At 36.5% G+C, this 14232-nt stretch overlaps 1 protein-coding gene across 6 annotated transcripts in view; it reads right to left on the bottom strand.

Annotated features, from left to right (window-relative positions):
* UBR2 (ubiquitin protein ligase E3 component n-recognin 2) overlaps nucleotides 1–14232 on the bottom strand; it is a 114991-nt gene that overhangs the window by 44069 nt on the left and 56690 nt on the right. For all 6 annotated transcript variants that reach the window (XM_059938679.1, XM_059938681.1, XM_059938677.1 and 3 more), the window contains 10 exons: nucleotides 12658–12821; nucleotides 12469–12568; nucleotides 10543–10671; nucleotides 7639–7822; nucleotides 6459–6520; nucleotides 5479–5589; nucleotides 4710–4775; nucleotides 2912–3034; nucleotides 2708–2771; nucleotides 1632–1756 (listed from right to left, as the gene is read on the bottom strand). In XM_059938679.1, coding sequence (XP_059794662.1) covers nucleotides 1632–1756; nucleotides 2708–2771; nucleotides 2912–3034; nucleotides 4710–4775; nucleotides 5479–5589; nucleotides 6459–6520; nucleotides 7639–7822; nucleotides 10543–10671; nucleotides 12469–12568; nucleotides 12658–12821 — 1128 coding nt within the window. The remainder of the gene's footprint in view (nucleotides 1–1631; nucleotides 1757–2707; nucleotides 2772–2911; nucleotides 3035–4709; nucleotides 4776–5478; nucleotides 5590–6458; nucleotides 6521–7638; nucleotides 7823–10542; nucleotides 10672–12468; nucleotides 12569–12657; nucleotides 12822–14232) is intronic.

Raw genomic sequence — 14232 nt, forward strand, 5'->3', positions numbered from 1 at the left:
GACCTATTAAAAAAAGTACATGTAATTTTTATTCTGACTAGATATTCAGTGATATTAAAAAATCACTATTATTTTTTTAGGTGTGATAATTGGCATATGCATAGGTTTTTCTAAAAGCTCGTATCTTTTGGATCAACGTTGGCACTACTGACATTTGGACGAGAACAGTTTTTTGTTGTGGGAATCTGTCCTGTGCACTGTAGGATGTTTAGTAGTATCCTGGCCTCTGCTGAATGGATGCCAGTAGCATCACACACCCTGCCCTGAGTAGTGACATTGCCAAATGCCACCCCCCCAGGCGGGGGGGGTGGGTAAAATCATCCCCGGTTGAGAACCACTGTTTTAGATATATACAATTCTATTTATAGATGAAATGGTAAACCTGGTATTCTCTACAAAATAACCCAGTGAGGGGGTAGAGATCAGTGGCTGGGGTATAAATAAAATAAGATTGGTCATCTGTTGAAGCTGGTGATGGTTCACTATACTATGTTTTCTATTTCTATAGATGTTTGAAGTTTTTCAAGTTTGAAATAATACAAAGTTTAAGAGAAGTATTACAATGCAACAAATAAAAGTTTAAATCCCAGAAGAATGAACATTAAGGTTAAGAGTTTTGATCTATGTTTCGAATTCGGGAAAACATTTTGAAAAGCCTCGATGAAAATAAAGTCCTTTCCCAACTGTAATCTGGGTCTCTGAAAAACCCCAGGGCTGAAAAGTAGGTGGCAGAGGAACTTAAGATCCTGGCAGGAAAAATAGTTACAACTGAATCTATGAATGCCCATATGAATATTAATTTACATTCACTAAAATGAGAGAGATGGCTTAGCATAGTCTTTGGATGCTTTAGAAGGAAAAAACTCTAGCAAACTTTAGTCAACACAACTGAGTAGGTATTTCTAGGTTATAAAGCATTATCTCTACCCATGGCAACTTTGTACTAAACACCCTATAAAAACCTCTCTTTAATGGATATATAAATTCCGTTCTAAGGAACAAGTTTTTTTTCTTTTTTTAAAAAAATTAATTAATTTTATTTTTGGCTGCGTTGGGTCTTCGTTGCTGTGCGTGGGCTTTCTCTAGTTGCAGCGAGCGGGGGTTACTCTTTGTTGTGGTGCGCAGGCTCCTCATTGCCGTGGCTTCTCTTGTTGCGGAGCACGGGCTCTAGGCGTGCAGGCTTCAGTACTTGCGGTGCGTGGGCTCAGTAGGTGTGGCTCACGGGCTCTAGAGCACAGGCTCAGTAGTTGTGGTGCAGGGGCTTAGCTGCTCCACGGCATGTGGGATCTTCCTGGACCAGGGCTCAAACCCACGTCCCCTGCATTGGCAGATGGATTCTTAACCACTGTGCCACCAGGGAAGTCCTGGAACAGGTTTTCTTTTATTCAGCATCCTTATCTCTTTCAAGGCTTCATTGTAAATGATTCTATTCCTAGGCTGCTTTCCACTCCCAGTCCCTAGTATTCTCTTTTTCTAATTATTTCTAATAACAGTGACTAGAGTTACACACGTTCTAGAATTGTAGTTTTTACAACTATGGAAAAGGTACAGAGAAGTAAATCTATACATGCTAGACTGGTAGGTAGGGAAGGATTTCCATAATTTTCTTTTCTTAAAATGTAGGTACTTACGTCTTCAGGTAAAGACTTTACCAATTCACTATGAGCCATAGGTTTGATGGTCAACTGATGGATAATCTCTCGTTTAATCTCATCTGTAGCATTTACCTGTCCAACTCCAGGACTAAATCTCTCTCCTGTCAACAGTGAATAAGTACATATACACACACTTAACAATCATAATACTTATAAGTGATATATATTTATAGTTCATGCAACAGAATATATTTTTCTTTCTGTGCAATGGGAAAGCAATGACTGGTCTGGCAACAAGGTAGGGTGAGAGCAGCTCCTAACCATCTTTCTGAGTCTCTGACACAACAGGTGAGTGTAGTCTTCAGCAACAGAGCGAGAACTCTGGCTGCTGTTTTGAAAGAATGGGATCAGAAGGTGGGAAAGGATTAGAAGTAGTCAAGAATTGGTATAGCAGTAGCTGTACTAGCAGCCTAGGTAAGAGGGAGAGCCTTCCTTTGTCCTTTTATCTAGTGGCAAATAAGATATCACCTTCTGAGACCTTCTTCATTGGTGTTACCTCCTGACAGTAGCCAGGATTCTCTGCTCTATGGACTGTAGAGAGACTGAAATAGTACAGGAGGTGGGAGAAAGTAAAGGATAAAAGAACAGGAAAGATGGAGGCAACAGGACTGAAAATTTAGGTAATAAGAAAAAAAAAATCTGTGTCTATTAGCCATAGGTCTCTATTAACTTGGAATTTTCATATCTGAAGTCAAGAGGACACTTTTGTACCACAAAACCATGGAGAAAAACATAGCTAAGATATAAAGTAACTGTAAATAGCTCCCAAATATCCTATTCTTGTTTGCTAAATTCTCCTGTCCCCCGTTTTATTCCCAACACAGTCTTCCAGTTTATCCTGCTTTAGCAGTTGTCCTCTCTCCTTCCAAAGGATCACAGTGCTGTTTCTCTCATCATTACAGTAACCAGAGGGGAGATAAAAATAGACACTCTCATCTCCTTCCCCTAAAACTGAGTAACTGCTCAAATAGAGGAAACAGTTCAGATTCTAAACTATTTGCTACCACAAAAGTCAATATAATACATAAATGTTCCAAAAGATCCAAACTTACCAACAAGCATTATAATGAGGTATAGCATTTCTTCTATTAGAGTGTTGTTCTGCTGAACTAAATCCTGTAACAATCGGGGGTAGTGGGAGAAAGTACATAGATAAGAATAAGAATACTGTATTACCTCAGATGATCAAAATAACCAAAAAGAATGAAAGATGCTTCTCTAACAGTGTATTGTGGTCTCATAAAGCATGCTCTTACCTTATGAGTAGTCTCAGAACTAATTTTTTTTCCATAGTCTGGAGTACTGAAAATCTGATGAAGTTCAAAGCGGCTAAGCATTATCATCAGGAAATGATTTGGATCCATCATGGAGACACCTGTCTTTTTTTAAAATGTTTGAGATAAAGGAAAAGAGGAAGGTCAAAAGGGCTACTAAACAACTAGTGAGAGATATTTTGGCTTGCACAAGAGAAAGCAGCTTACTTGTTCATCAATTCCAATAAAAGATGAAAACCCATTTAGCCCCAATCTCTACTTGTGGTAGCTACAAGTGTGGACAGGGATCTACGCTGGTAAAACAAATCAAAATAAAACACTCCCTAAACCCATATATCATAATCCCTATAAATTCAGTTCAAAGATTTGTGTCAGGGCTCTTACCACTGCCAGGTGTATGGACAGAAACGTGGTATGGTAATAAAAATTCTAGCATTTAAAAAAATATGTATCATATTAAACTCTTACCAAGAACTTAAACTAGGGCTTCCCTGGTGGCGCAGTGGTTGAGAATCTGCCTGCCAATGCAGGAGACACGGGTTCGAGCCCTGGTCTGGGAAGATCCCACATGCCGCGGAGCAACGAGGCCCGTGAGCCACAACTACTGAGCCTGCGCGTCTGGAGCCTGTGCTCCGCAACAAGAGAGGCCGCGATAGTGAGAGGCCCGCGCACTGCGATGAAGAGTGACCCCCGCTTGCCGCAACTAGAGAAAGCCCTCGCACAGAAACGAAGACCCGACACAGCCATAAATAAATAGATAAATAAATAAAAAATTATAATAGCTTTACCTTTAAAAAAAAAAAAACTCAAACTCATTTTTAGTGATAAATGCTATACTAAGTGAAATGACAGCTTTTAAATATTAGTTTTAATTCTCCTATAATTCCTGTATAGCTTCTCAATCAACTTGAATTTTAATTTATTTTGAACCAATAATTTTTTTTTTGAAATTTACATTTTCTAACTTTTTCTATAATTTCTAAATCCATTCAGCAATAATATGGAAACACTACTTTGTGACAAGCATTGTGCTATGTAAAATGGACATAAAAAGGAACAAGACAGAGTTGCCACAGTTTAGTGCAGGGGACGAAAAGTAAATAGGCAACCACAATCCAGACTTATGAATGCTATGGTGGGGATGAGCATCATGCTATGGGCCCTCCCAAAAGGGACACAAAGCCACATTTTAGTGTGTCAGGGAAGGCTTCCTGGAGAAAGTGACTCTAAACACGAAGACACGCAGGAAAACATTATACGTGGTAAACAGAAAAGGAAGCGGGTGGGGTGGGCAATATAGGGAGCAAAAGAAATAAATGTGCAGATTTTTTTTTTTTTTTTTTTAATGTGCAGATTTTAAGACTTAAGGGAGAGTATGACAAATTCAGGGAATTTTAAACATAGCTAAGTACTGAAGGCCTTGAAAATCAGTTTGAGGGATTTGGGTCTTTAATCAGACGACAGTGAAGAAAGGATGGCTTTCAGGTTTCTGACTCTAATAACTACAGATTGTTGAATAATTCACTAAGGTAGGGAAACCTCAAAGATAGGAAGAAGGTATGGAGGACACAAGAGGAGTTATTTTGAATATGTTAACTGTGAGATGTATCCAGGAAACTAGATGGAAATGTTCTATCAGCTGTTAGCCATATGAGTTTGGAGCTTAGTAGATAAGGGCTAGGCTGCAGTTATAGATTTGAGAGTGATCATAAATGATTGGGTCCTGTGGAAATAACAAGAAGAAAAACTCCCCACAACCTTTAAATTTAATGCTTTTTACCTGAAGCATTACTATATCCTTGTCAAACATTTCACGTCTGCATTTCACATTGTGGTAGTAATAAATCTAAAAAAAAAAAGTAATTATATTGGGTAAACAGGTTTTTATTTGTGCAGTTCCCTCCTCTCCCCACTCACCAAAAGAGCACATGGCTCTTGTGCATGTGAGCATGAACATGCAAATGTGCACACATAATGTGGTTTCCCCAGCAGTTAATGCTATCTTAGTAGAGATTAATTAATTAGAAATTTCCAGATTATAGTAGTCACTCTATGGTTCACATTTTGCAGCCAACTTTCTGGGTCTCCTAACAAAGTGCTTTCAGTGAGATTTATTATAGCTATCAAAAACAGAAAAATCCTATACCAAGCCTTGGTGAGGTTTAAAAATTAAAACCTCAATTTCAGAGCTATACTAACAGAACTTTTATCTTTTAACCCAATTTAAGTAAGTGAAATCCAGATTTTTTATGTTTTTAAAGATATCCAACTTTGTTCTAAAAATGACTGCAAGTGAAAATAAAGCTCATTTCTACTTTTGATATTGTTTCTTAACAAAATATGAATAAAAGCTCTAAAAAACTTTTTGGTTTAAGGTTACATTTCTTTTGTCAAACAGTTTTTTAAAAAAAAATTCTTTTAAGGTTCGTTTCCAGGGGCCACAGTTTTAATATAGATGACTTTCAGTGACTAAGTACACTGAAAATGATAACCTTCATAGAAGGTAAAGAATGGACTGAAAACTCTTCGTAGAATTAAAAAACACTTACTTGATTTACAAGAGAGAAACCATTTCTTCTCCACATTCCTGCATGTACTTGGGCACATAAAACAAGGCATCTAAGAGGGTGTTCTATCAACATGGGTGGGCTAAGTTCACTCTGTGTACACAAAAAAACCACAAAACTCTCAACTCTATAAAGAAGATGGGTTTATAGGGACGGAAGCTTTATATAAAACACAAGTCAAAATTATTTTAAGGTATGTTTGTGTGATAGTTAATTTTATGTGTCAACTTGGCTGGGCCATGGTACCCAATTTTTGATTAACACCAATGTAGATGTTGCCGTGAAGGCATTTTGTAGATGTGATCAGTATTTAAATCAGTAGACTTTGAGTAAAGCAGATTACTCTCCATGATATGGGTGGGCCTCATCCAATTAGTTGAAGGCCTTAAGAGAAAAGACTGAGGCTTCCCCAAGGATGAAGAAATTCTGCTTCCAGATTGCCTCTGGACTTCAGACTGTGACATAAACTCTTAAACTCTTAGCCTGCCAGGTTGCCAGGCTTATTTCAAACTTGCCAAGCCCCATGACTATGTGAGTCAATTCCCTACAATAAATCAATCTCTGTTTCTTTCTACACACACACAAACACACACACACTCACTCACTCATTCACTCACTCTTTATTGGCTCTGTTTCTCTGGAGAACCCTAGTATTTTGTTTCAAAGTGATTTCAAGTACGTGGAACATAGTAAATACTTACTTTTATTTATTTGTTTGTTGATTACTGAAATATAGTTGATGTATAGTATTATGTTAGTTTCAGGTGTACTACATAATGATTTGATATTTGTATACATTATGAAATGATCACCGTGATAAGTCTAGTAACCATCTGTCTCCATACAAAGTTATTATGATATTATTGACCATATTCCTTATGCTGGATATTATATTCCCATGACTTATTATCTAACTGGAGGTTTGTAATAGATATCTACTTTTAAATGTCAGCACTACTTACTAGAGGTAGGAGCTCTGGAAATTTATATGCCACTTCACTTTTGCTTACCAATACATGCAAACCTGCACGGAGAACAAATAAAAAAGTATTTTTATAAGTGAAAATCATTCAGATAAAAAAAAAAAACCCTAAATATTCACTCAACTTTATAGCTAACTTCTTTTCTGTTTTTCTTTGGGAACCTATCATGTTACACATTAAGCTATAAAATGAATTGCATCCATAAATGAAGCTTTTCAATTGTTATTCTCATGAACCTCAGAATTAAAGGCACACTTGAACTGGAGTCTTAATTACATGTACCAACATACAGATGACATTTTACAGAAGTAAATGTTAGACATACAAACATAGCAAAAGCAGCTATATAACTATCAAAGCAATTTGTATACCAATTTTAAGAGTCATATTCCACTGGATCATGGAGTTTGTTCCATTTAAAGTATAGTAGTGAGAGATCCTCCTGGCAACTGAACAGAGAAACTGGCCATGGAATTCATGGTCTGCACTGATCCTGACCTCAGAATTCAGTTTCCCAGAACTTCCAGTTTAGGATCAAAGCCTCTTTAGTCCCTAACTGCAAAGGGCTCTTTTATAGCTCAACCTTAGTTAATTCTGTTAACTAAGAATTAATTGTCCTGTTTGTTGTTGTCTAAACAGAGAATGCTTTTTACAATCTTATCACCCCAATTTGGGACTCACTCCAACCTGCTGATTAAAAAGGTTATTAATAAATAAGAAACAGCTTAGAGAGAGAAGAAGTCTAGGGTGGTTTCAATTTATTAGCAATCACTTAAGTGACAGACCAATTTGAATCCTAACAACACAGACTTAGAAGCTGGGTTGAGATAAACAATAAAACATGTGGTATATGTAGTTAAGAAGTCTGAAGAAGCACTATGGTATGGTCATTACAAACATGGTTTCTGGTAGCAAACTACCTCAAAATCCCTACTCTGACTTGTTGCGGTGTGATGCTAAGTGAGCCACCTCCATGTCTCAGTCTTCCCATTTGTGATAAACCTAACAACAATACCCACCTCACAGGCTGTGATGATTAAGTAAGTTAATGCATGTGAAACTCTCAGAAAAATGCACTGTAGATATTCAATAAATATTAACCACAAACAACAATTTAAAAGACAATTTCAGGGTTCTCTTTTAGGGAGAAATGCTTTACCTGCAAGTAAGCGAGAAACTGGGAGGTGAATGCTAACTTTTTCTTTGGAAACACAGTATCTGATCGTTTCCACTGAATGTCCACAAATGCTTAATGTGACTGGCTGTTCACCATCAGTAAAACCACCGTGACACTGCGTCAATACAGCAAGGCATTTCTTGTAAGCTTCAATTAATACTTTTTCCTAAAAAAGACAGTTTTCTGTAAGTTACTCAAAGGTTTCTACAACATTAACCAAGCACCTCAAATTCAACGATGTATAAGTACCTCAAATATCAATATGGGCAAAATTAAACTCAATCTTTTCTTCCCAACTTGCTCCCTCTTCCAGGGTCCTGTCTCAGTAAATGACATCTTTATAGAGCTGTAGAAATCTAGAAGTCATTCCAAAATCCTTTCCCTCCTTCCCTACTTTTTTTTAAATTGAGGGATAGCTGATTTACAATATTACATTAGTTAGAGGTGTACAGATAGTGATTCAAAATTTTTATAGATTATATTCCATTTACAGCTATTTTAAAATATCAGCTATATTCCTTGTGCTATAGCATAATCCTTGTAGCTTATTTATTTTATACACAGTGGTTTGTACCCCTTAAAACCCCTATCTTGCCTCTCCTCACCTTCCTTCTCCCCACTGGTAACTACTAGTTTGTTCCCTATATCTGTGAGTCTGTTTCTGTTTTGTTACATTCATTAGTTGTTTTTTTTTTTAAGATTCCACATATGAATGATAACATACAGGATTTGTCTTTCTCTGTTTGACTTATTTCACTAAGCATAATACCCTCCAGGGTCCATCCATGTTGTTGCAAATGGCAAAATTTCATTCCTTTTTATGGCTGAGCAGTATTCCATCACACACACCTGCACACGCACACACCCCCACATCTTCTTCATCCACTCACCTACTGATGGACACTTAGGCTGCTTCCATATCTCGGCAACTGTAAACAATGCTTTAATATACGAAATTTGTTTTTCTCTTTCTGACTTACTTCACACAGAGGAATGGATAAAGAAGATGTGGTACATATATACAATGGAATATTACTCAGCCATAAAAAGGAAATTGGGTCATTTGTAGAGACATGGATGGACCTAGAGACTATCATACAGAGTGAAGTGAGTGACAAAGAAAATAATGCTGCTATGAACATTGGGGTACATGTATCTTTTTAAATTAGTGTTTCCATTTTCTGCAGATAAATACCCAGAAGTGGAATTACTGGATTATATGGTGGTTCTATTTTTAGTTTTTTGAAGAAACTCCATACTGTTTTCCACCGTGCACCAGTTTACATACATACTAACAGCGTACAAGGGTTCCTTTTCTCCACATCCTCGCCAACATTTGTTATTTGTGGTCTTTTTGATGACAGCCATTCTGACAGGTGTGAAGTGATATCTCACTGTGGTTTTGACTTGCATTTCTCCAATGATTAGCGGTGTTGAGTATCTTTTCATGTGCCTATTGATCATCTGTATGTCTTCTTTGGGAAAATGTCCATTCAGGTCTTCTGCCCATTTTTTAATTGGGTTGTTTGTTTTTTTGATATTGAGCTATTTATATATTTTGGATAATAACCCCTTATTGGGCATATCATTTGCAAATATTTTCTCCCACTCAGTAGGCTGTCTCTTTGTCGATGGTTTCCTTTGTTGTGCAAAAGCTTTTAAGTTTAAATTAGGTCCCATTTGTTTCTTTTTTGCTTTTGTTTCCTTTGCCTTAGGGGACAGATCCAAAAAAAAATGTTGCTATTATTTATGTCAAAGAGTGTTCTGCCTATATTTTCTTCTAGAAGCTTTATGGTTTTCAGTCTTGCATTTAGGTCTTTAATTTGAGTTCATTTTTGTATACGGTGTGAGGAAATGTTCTAATTTCATTCTTTTATGTGTAGCTGTCCAGTTTTCCCAGCACCACTTACTGAAGAGACCATCTTTTTTCCATTGCATATTCTTGTCTCCTTTGTCGTGGACTAATTGACCATAATGTGTGGGTTTATTTCTGGGCTCTCTGTTTTCCTCATTCCCGGTTGTCCAGTCTGGCAAGCTGGCAATTTCATCTAAATTTCTCTCAAACCTGACCACTGATTATTTCCAGTAACTCAAAGGAAAGCCAACATGTCTCCACTGAACTCCCTGCTTCTACTCTTACCCTCCTCCATCCATTCTCCACACAGAGTAACTTTTAAAAACATGTAAATTGGATCATGTCACTTTTCTGCTTGGGAGTCTCAAATGGCGTCCCACTTTAATTAGAATAAAATTCAAACTTCTTTCCATGGCTTCCAAGGCCCTACAAAGCCAGGCACCTGTTTACTTCTCTATTTTCAACCTCTGTTCCGACCAGAGCCTTCTCACAGCTCCTGGAACAACCATACTCGTTCTCATCAGAGAGCATGATGCAGCTGTCCCTCAGTCAGGAATATTCTTTACTCTTTCATCAGTTAACTCTGACACATAGTTCAGATCTCACAGAAGCCTTCTCTGACCTCCCAACTTACACAAGCTCTCATCTAGATTTTATAGCCAAAGGAATGCCAAAATAATTTTAAGACATAGGACAAATGTACCAATAGTAAAATTTCATTTTTGGATAAATTTATAAACTTCTTTTTATATGCTCAAAATCTTGATGGGATTATATATATATATATAAAAGATAGTAACATAAAAGAAGAGAGAGTGTGGATTATATCCTCCTTTATCTATTTTCCAAGAGTTTTCTAAGGTTTCAGAATTTGAACTTTTATTGAATATACAGGTGAAAGCAGAAAATATGCTGTTTTATGAACATATCACCACTATCCTCTCCAAACTGCCTCAGATTTTACTTAGGAAATTGTTTATCTCTGTCTCTCCTCCATTTATCTCCTATCCCTGACCCCAGAAGAGACTCACATCTAAAGCACACCAGTCCTGCATCATTGAAATGACATGTGTTAATTTCATTTGTAGTGTGAAGGCTGCTTCCCACTCTGGTTCCATTTCAATATGCTGTCCTACTTGACGTGTAACTGGATCCATTCCCTTAAAAGAAGTGAAAAGATTTTTAAATAAACTAAAATTACATCTGTTCTTTTACATCAAAACTTAAGAAATAATGCAGAAGAAATATTGATTACAAAAACTTATAAAGTAGAAGTTCTAACAGGAAGTTTCAAGTAGTATGAGAAGTCCAACTTCTTAAATAACACGTTTATGTAACATTCTCTAAAATTTTATAAATAAAAAATCCCAGTAAAATATAGAACAACTTGCTTTAGAGGCAATCTTCTATATGTTTTAGACAATAAAATATATATAGTTCACTGCAACAATCCTTCAAATCCCTTTTTAGCTCTATCATCCACAGAAAAAACTGTCAGAAGAAACTTGACAGACTTTTAAAATGCTACTGAATTTATAAATATGTTCTATAATATACTAAAATAAAATTTTTATATTTATTTGTAATCTGTAACTAAAAGTTTTCATAGGGCTTCCCTGGTGGCGCAGTGGTTAAGAATCCACCTGCCAAGGCAGGGGACACGGGTTCGAGCACTGATCTGGGAAGATCCCACGTGCCGTGGAGCAACAAAGCCCGTGCTCCACAACTACTGAGCCTGCCTTCTAGAGCCTGAGCTCTAGAGCCCGCGAGCCACAACTACTGAAGCCTGCATGCCTAGAGCCCGTGCTCTGCAACAAGAGAAGCCACCACAATGAGAAGCCCGCGCACCGCAACGAAGAGTAGCCCCCGCTCGCCGCAACTAGAGAAAGCCCGCGTGCAGCAACGAAGACCCAATGCAGCTATAAACAAACAAAGTTTTCATAGAGACTGAAAGAAAGCAAAACAAGAAAAAGATAAACAGCTTTTAATACAAAAGAATATAACTTTTTTAGAAACTAGCCGAACTACCCTGGTGCATTGGAACTGATTAAAAATAATAGAAAATACAGGACACTTCAAGTATTCAAAATGACCAAGGTAGATACTGTTTCCATAGGTACAAGGAAAAAAATAGAAGTACTATAATAAAACACCCAGAAACTACCACCAACGTGGGAAATAGAATATATCCTAAAAATGATAGGTTAACTTTACTTATTCCTTTCTTAAGAAAGCCAGAAAGCTACTAAAGGAATCATAATGATATTCCTCAGATTTTCTGCAACGTCATCTATCTTTTTACAGTTAGGGGAATTCCCTGGCAGTCCAGTGGTTAGGACTCTGTGCTCTCACTGCTGGATTTAATTCTTGGTTGGGGAACTAAAATCCCACAAGCCTCGAGGCATGGCCCCAAACAAACAAACAAACAAAACCAAATCAACAAAAAACTGGTTAACTATACCAGTTTCTGCTTCTAGATTCTATTTTGTATACAGAAGTGTTTCCAAAAAGAAAATTAAATGGGGGGGGAGTTCTATACTATATCATATAAATATGGTATCAATGAAAGAAAAATATGGAAACATTAAGAAGACAAACATTATAGTTTCCTATATAACTAATTTGACAATACTTCCATGTAAGCATATTCAAAACAAAACAAAACAAAACAATCTGCAACCCCCAAGGAAAGAACATTAACGGTAAACAAAAGAATAACCAGATACAAAAGTACAGCAGATGTCAGAACCTCTGCTGGGATCTCATGCATTCTACACCTTTCTAAGAGTTTCCATTTAAGAGGAGCTTCTTGATCCTAACTGTAGCTATCCAAATTATTCTTTTAAAAATGTGCCCAGTATGAAAAAAATGCATAGACAGAAAGGTATTTAGCTCAGTGAACCGAAAAAGGGGGAAAGTAAATGTTTCACTTTTGAAATGTGTCAGCTTATACATACCTGCATACATTTGAGTAATTCCAAAAAGGCATCAAATCCTTCTAGGAACTTCTGCCTCAGATCATCTGACCATTCAGTTGGTTTGCTAATTAACACATACCTGAACAAGACAAAAACAGCAATGAATATATGGACAAACAATGACCTTTTACAAGTTGCAACTGGTTCAATAATTAAGCGAAAACTTACTTAAGATCTAAAATAAGGCTCTGAACTCTCCTAAACTTGAAGGCTTGTAAAGCAGTATATCGTTCAAACTGAAACCTGCCCTGGGCATCTCGATGTCTCAAATGATCCATAAAAGTCTTAATGATAATGGTCATTAGGTTTTCTTCTGTGATGAGCATCCGAGCCTAGGACAAAGTATATCAGAGTACATGGTAATAAAAAACTATTTACCAGAAAGCTAAAAAAAAAAGTCACCAACATTGGTTAGCTCTTTCAGTTTAGACCTTTTTCAACACAACTATGTAATATCATAAATGCATTTTTGTGTATTTCTAAATAACAATTACTTACTCCAATTGCCACATGTATGAAGCAACAATTATATCACGGAGAAAGATGCCAGAATGTAAGGAGACAGATCCAAGGCTCATTATTCAAAGACAATTCAGGGTGGGGGATCTGAACCAGGCTGCAAATTTTCCTTAACTGAGACATTTAGACACCTATAATAGTATGGTATAATTATTCTAGGATCCACAGGTTTATATCACAGATTCTGTAGAACTCAGTATGAAACCATACTTCCTCTTAATCTTAGTTGAGATTTATTTTTTTGTTTTTCTTTCTATATAGATATATATATTAATGTATTTTTTAATAAGCAAATACACTTAAATGATGCAAAAAACAGGTAAAAAGTCTCCTAGCTCCCAAAGTCCCCCTTGCAAAGGCAATCTCTGTTAGCAGTTTTCTTGCATATACTTCCAGAGATGGTGTGTATATGATATATACGTGTATGCACATATACACACATATATACATTTATAGGACATGGATAACTGTTATTAAGTAGATATAAGTATGGGTATGTATAATGATCTCCCCCCCTGCCCAAAGGATAGCATATTATAAACACTGTTCTGCACTTGGTTTTTTCACTTGATATATTTTGGAGATTGTCCCATACCAGTTCATATAAATTCCCTCATTCTTTTTAATTATCCCCAGTACTCTTTTCTATCATACTTTATTAGCCAGGCCCTTACTGGTGACATACTTGGGTTTTTCCCAGTCTTATGCTATTTATCACAAAAGATACTGCAACAAATATCTACTATGTACAGATGCAAGGATATTTATAGGATAATTTCCTGGAAGTGGAATTACTGGGTTAATGTGTATATACATTATAAATTTTGACTGATATCACGAAACCCCTCAAAGAAGACAAAACAATGCAGAAGTTAGATGTCTAAGAATATAGTAAAACTGTATTCTAATGTAGAGGTTAAGTTGTAAAGTCATCAGATAAGGAGAAAATCGATACAGTTAAACATACCTTTGAAAAACTCTTAAATAATCATCCCATTGCCAGGACTTAGGCCCCAAAAAGCTCAAAAGTCAATAGGATTAATTTCTGTTAATTTTCCTAGACAGTGAAGACTAAGTTCAAGTTCGAAGGAGGGGAGGTGTTGACAAATTAAGTAAAAGGATTTTCCTTCTTGTTTGCTATATTAGTCAATTTTGAGACAATTAAATGAGTATACGTGATTTCACTGACCTAAGAAAAAACTCTGGTCTCAGGAAAAAGCTTTT

Source organism: Balaenoptera ricei, chromosome 11, assembly GCF_028023285.1.
Source record: "Balaenoptera ricei isolate mBalRic1 chromosome 11, mBalRic1.hap2, whole genome shotgun sequence".
Lineage (NCBI taxonomy): Eukaryota > Metazoa > Chordata > Mammalia > Artiodactyla > Balaenopteridae > Balaenoptera > Balaenoptera ricei.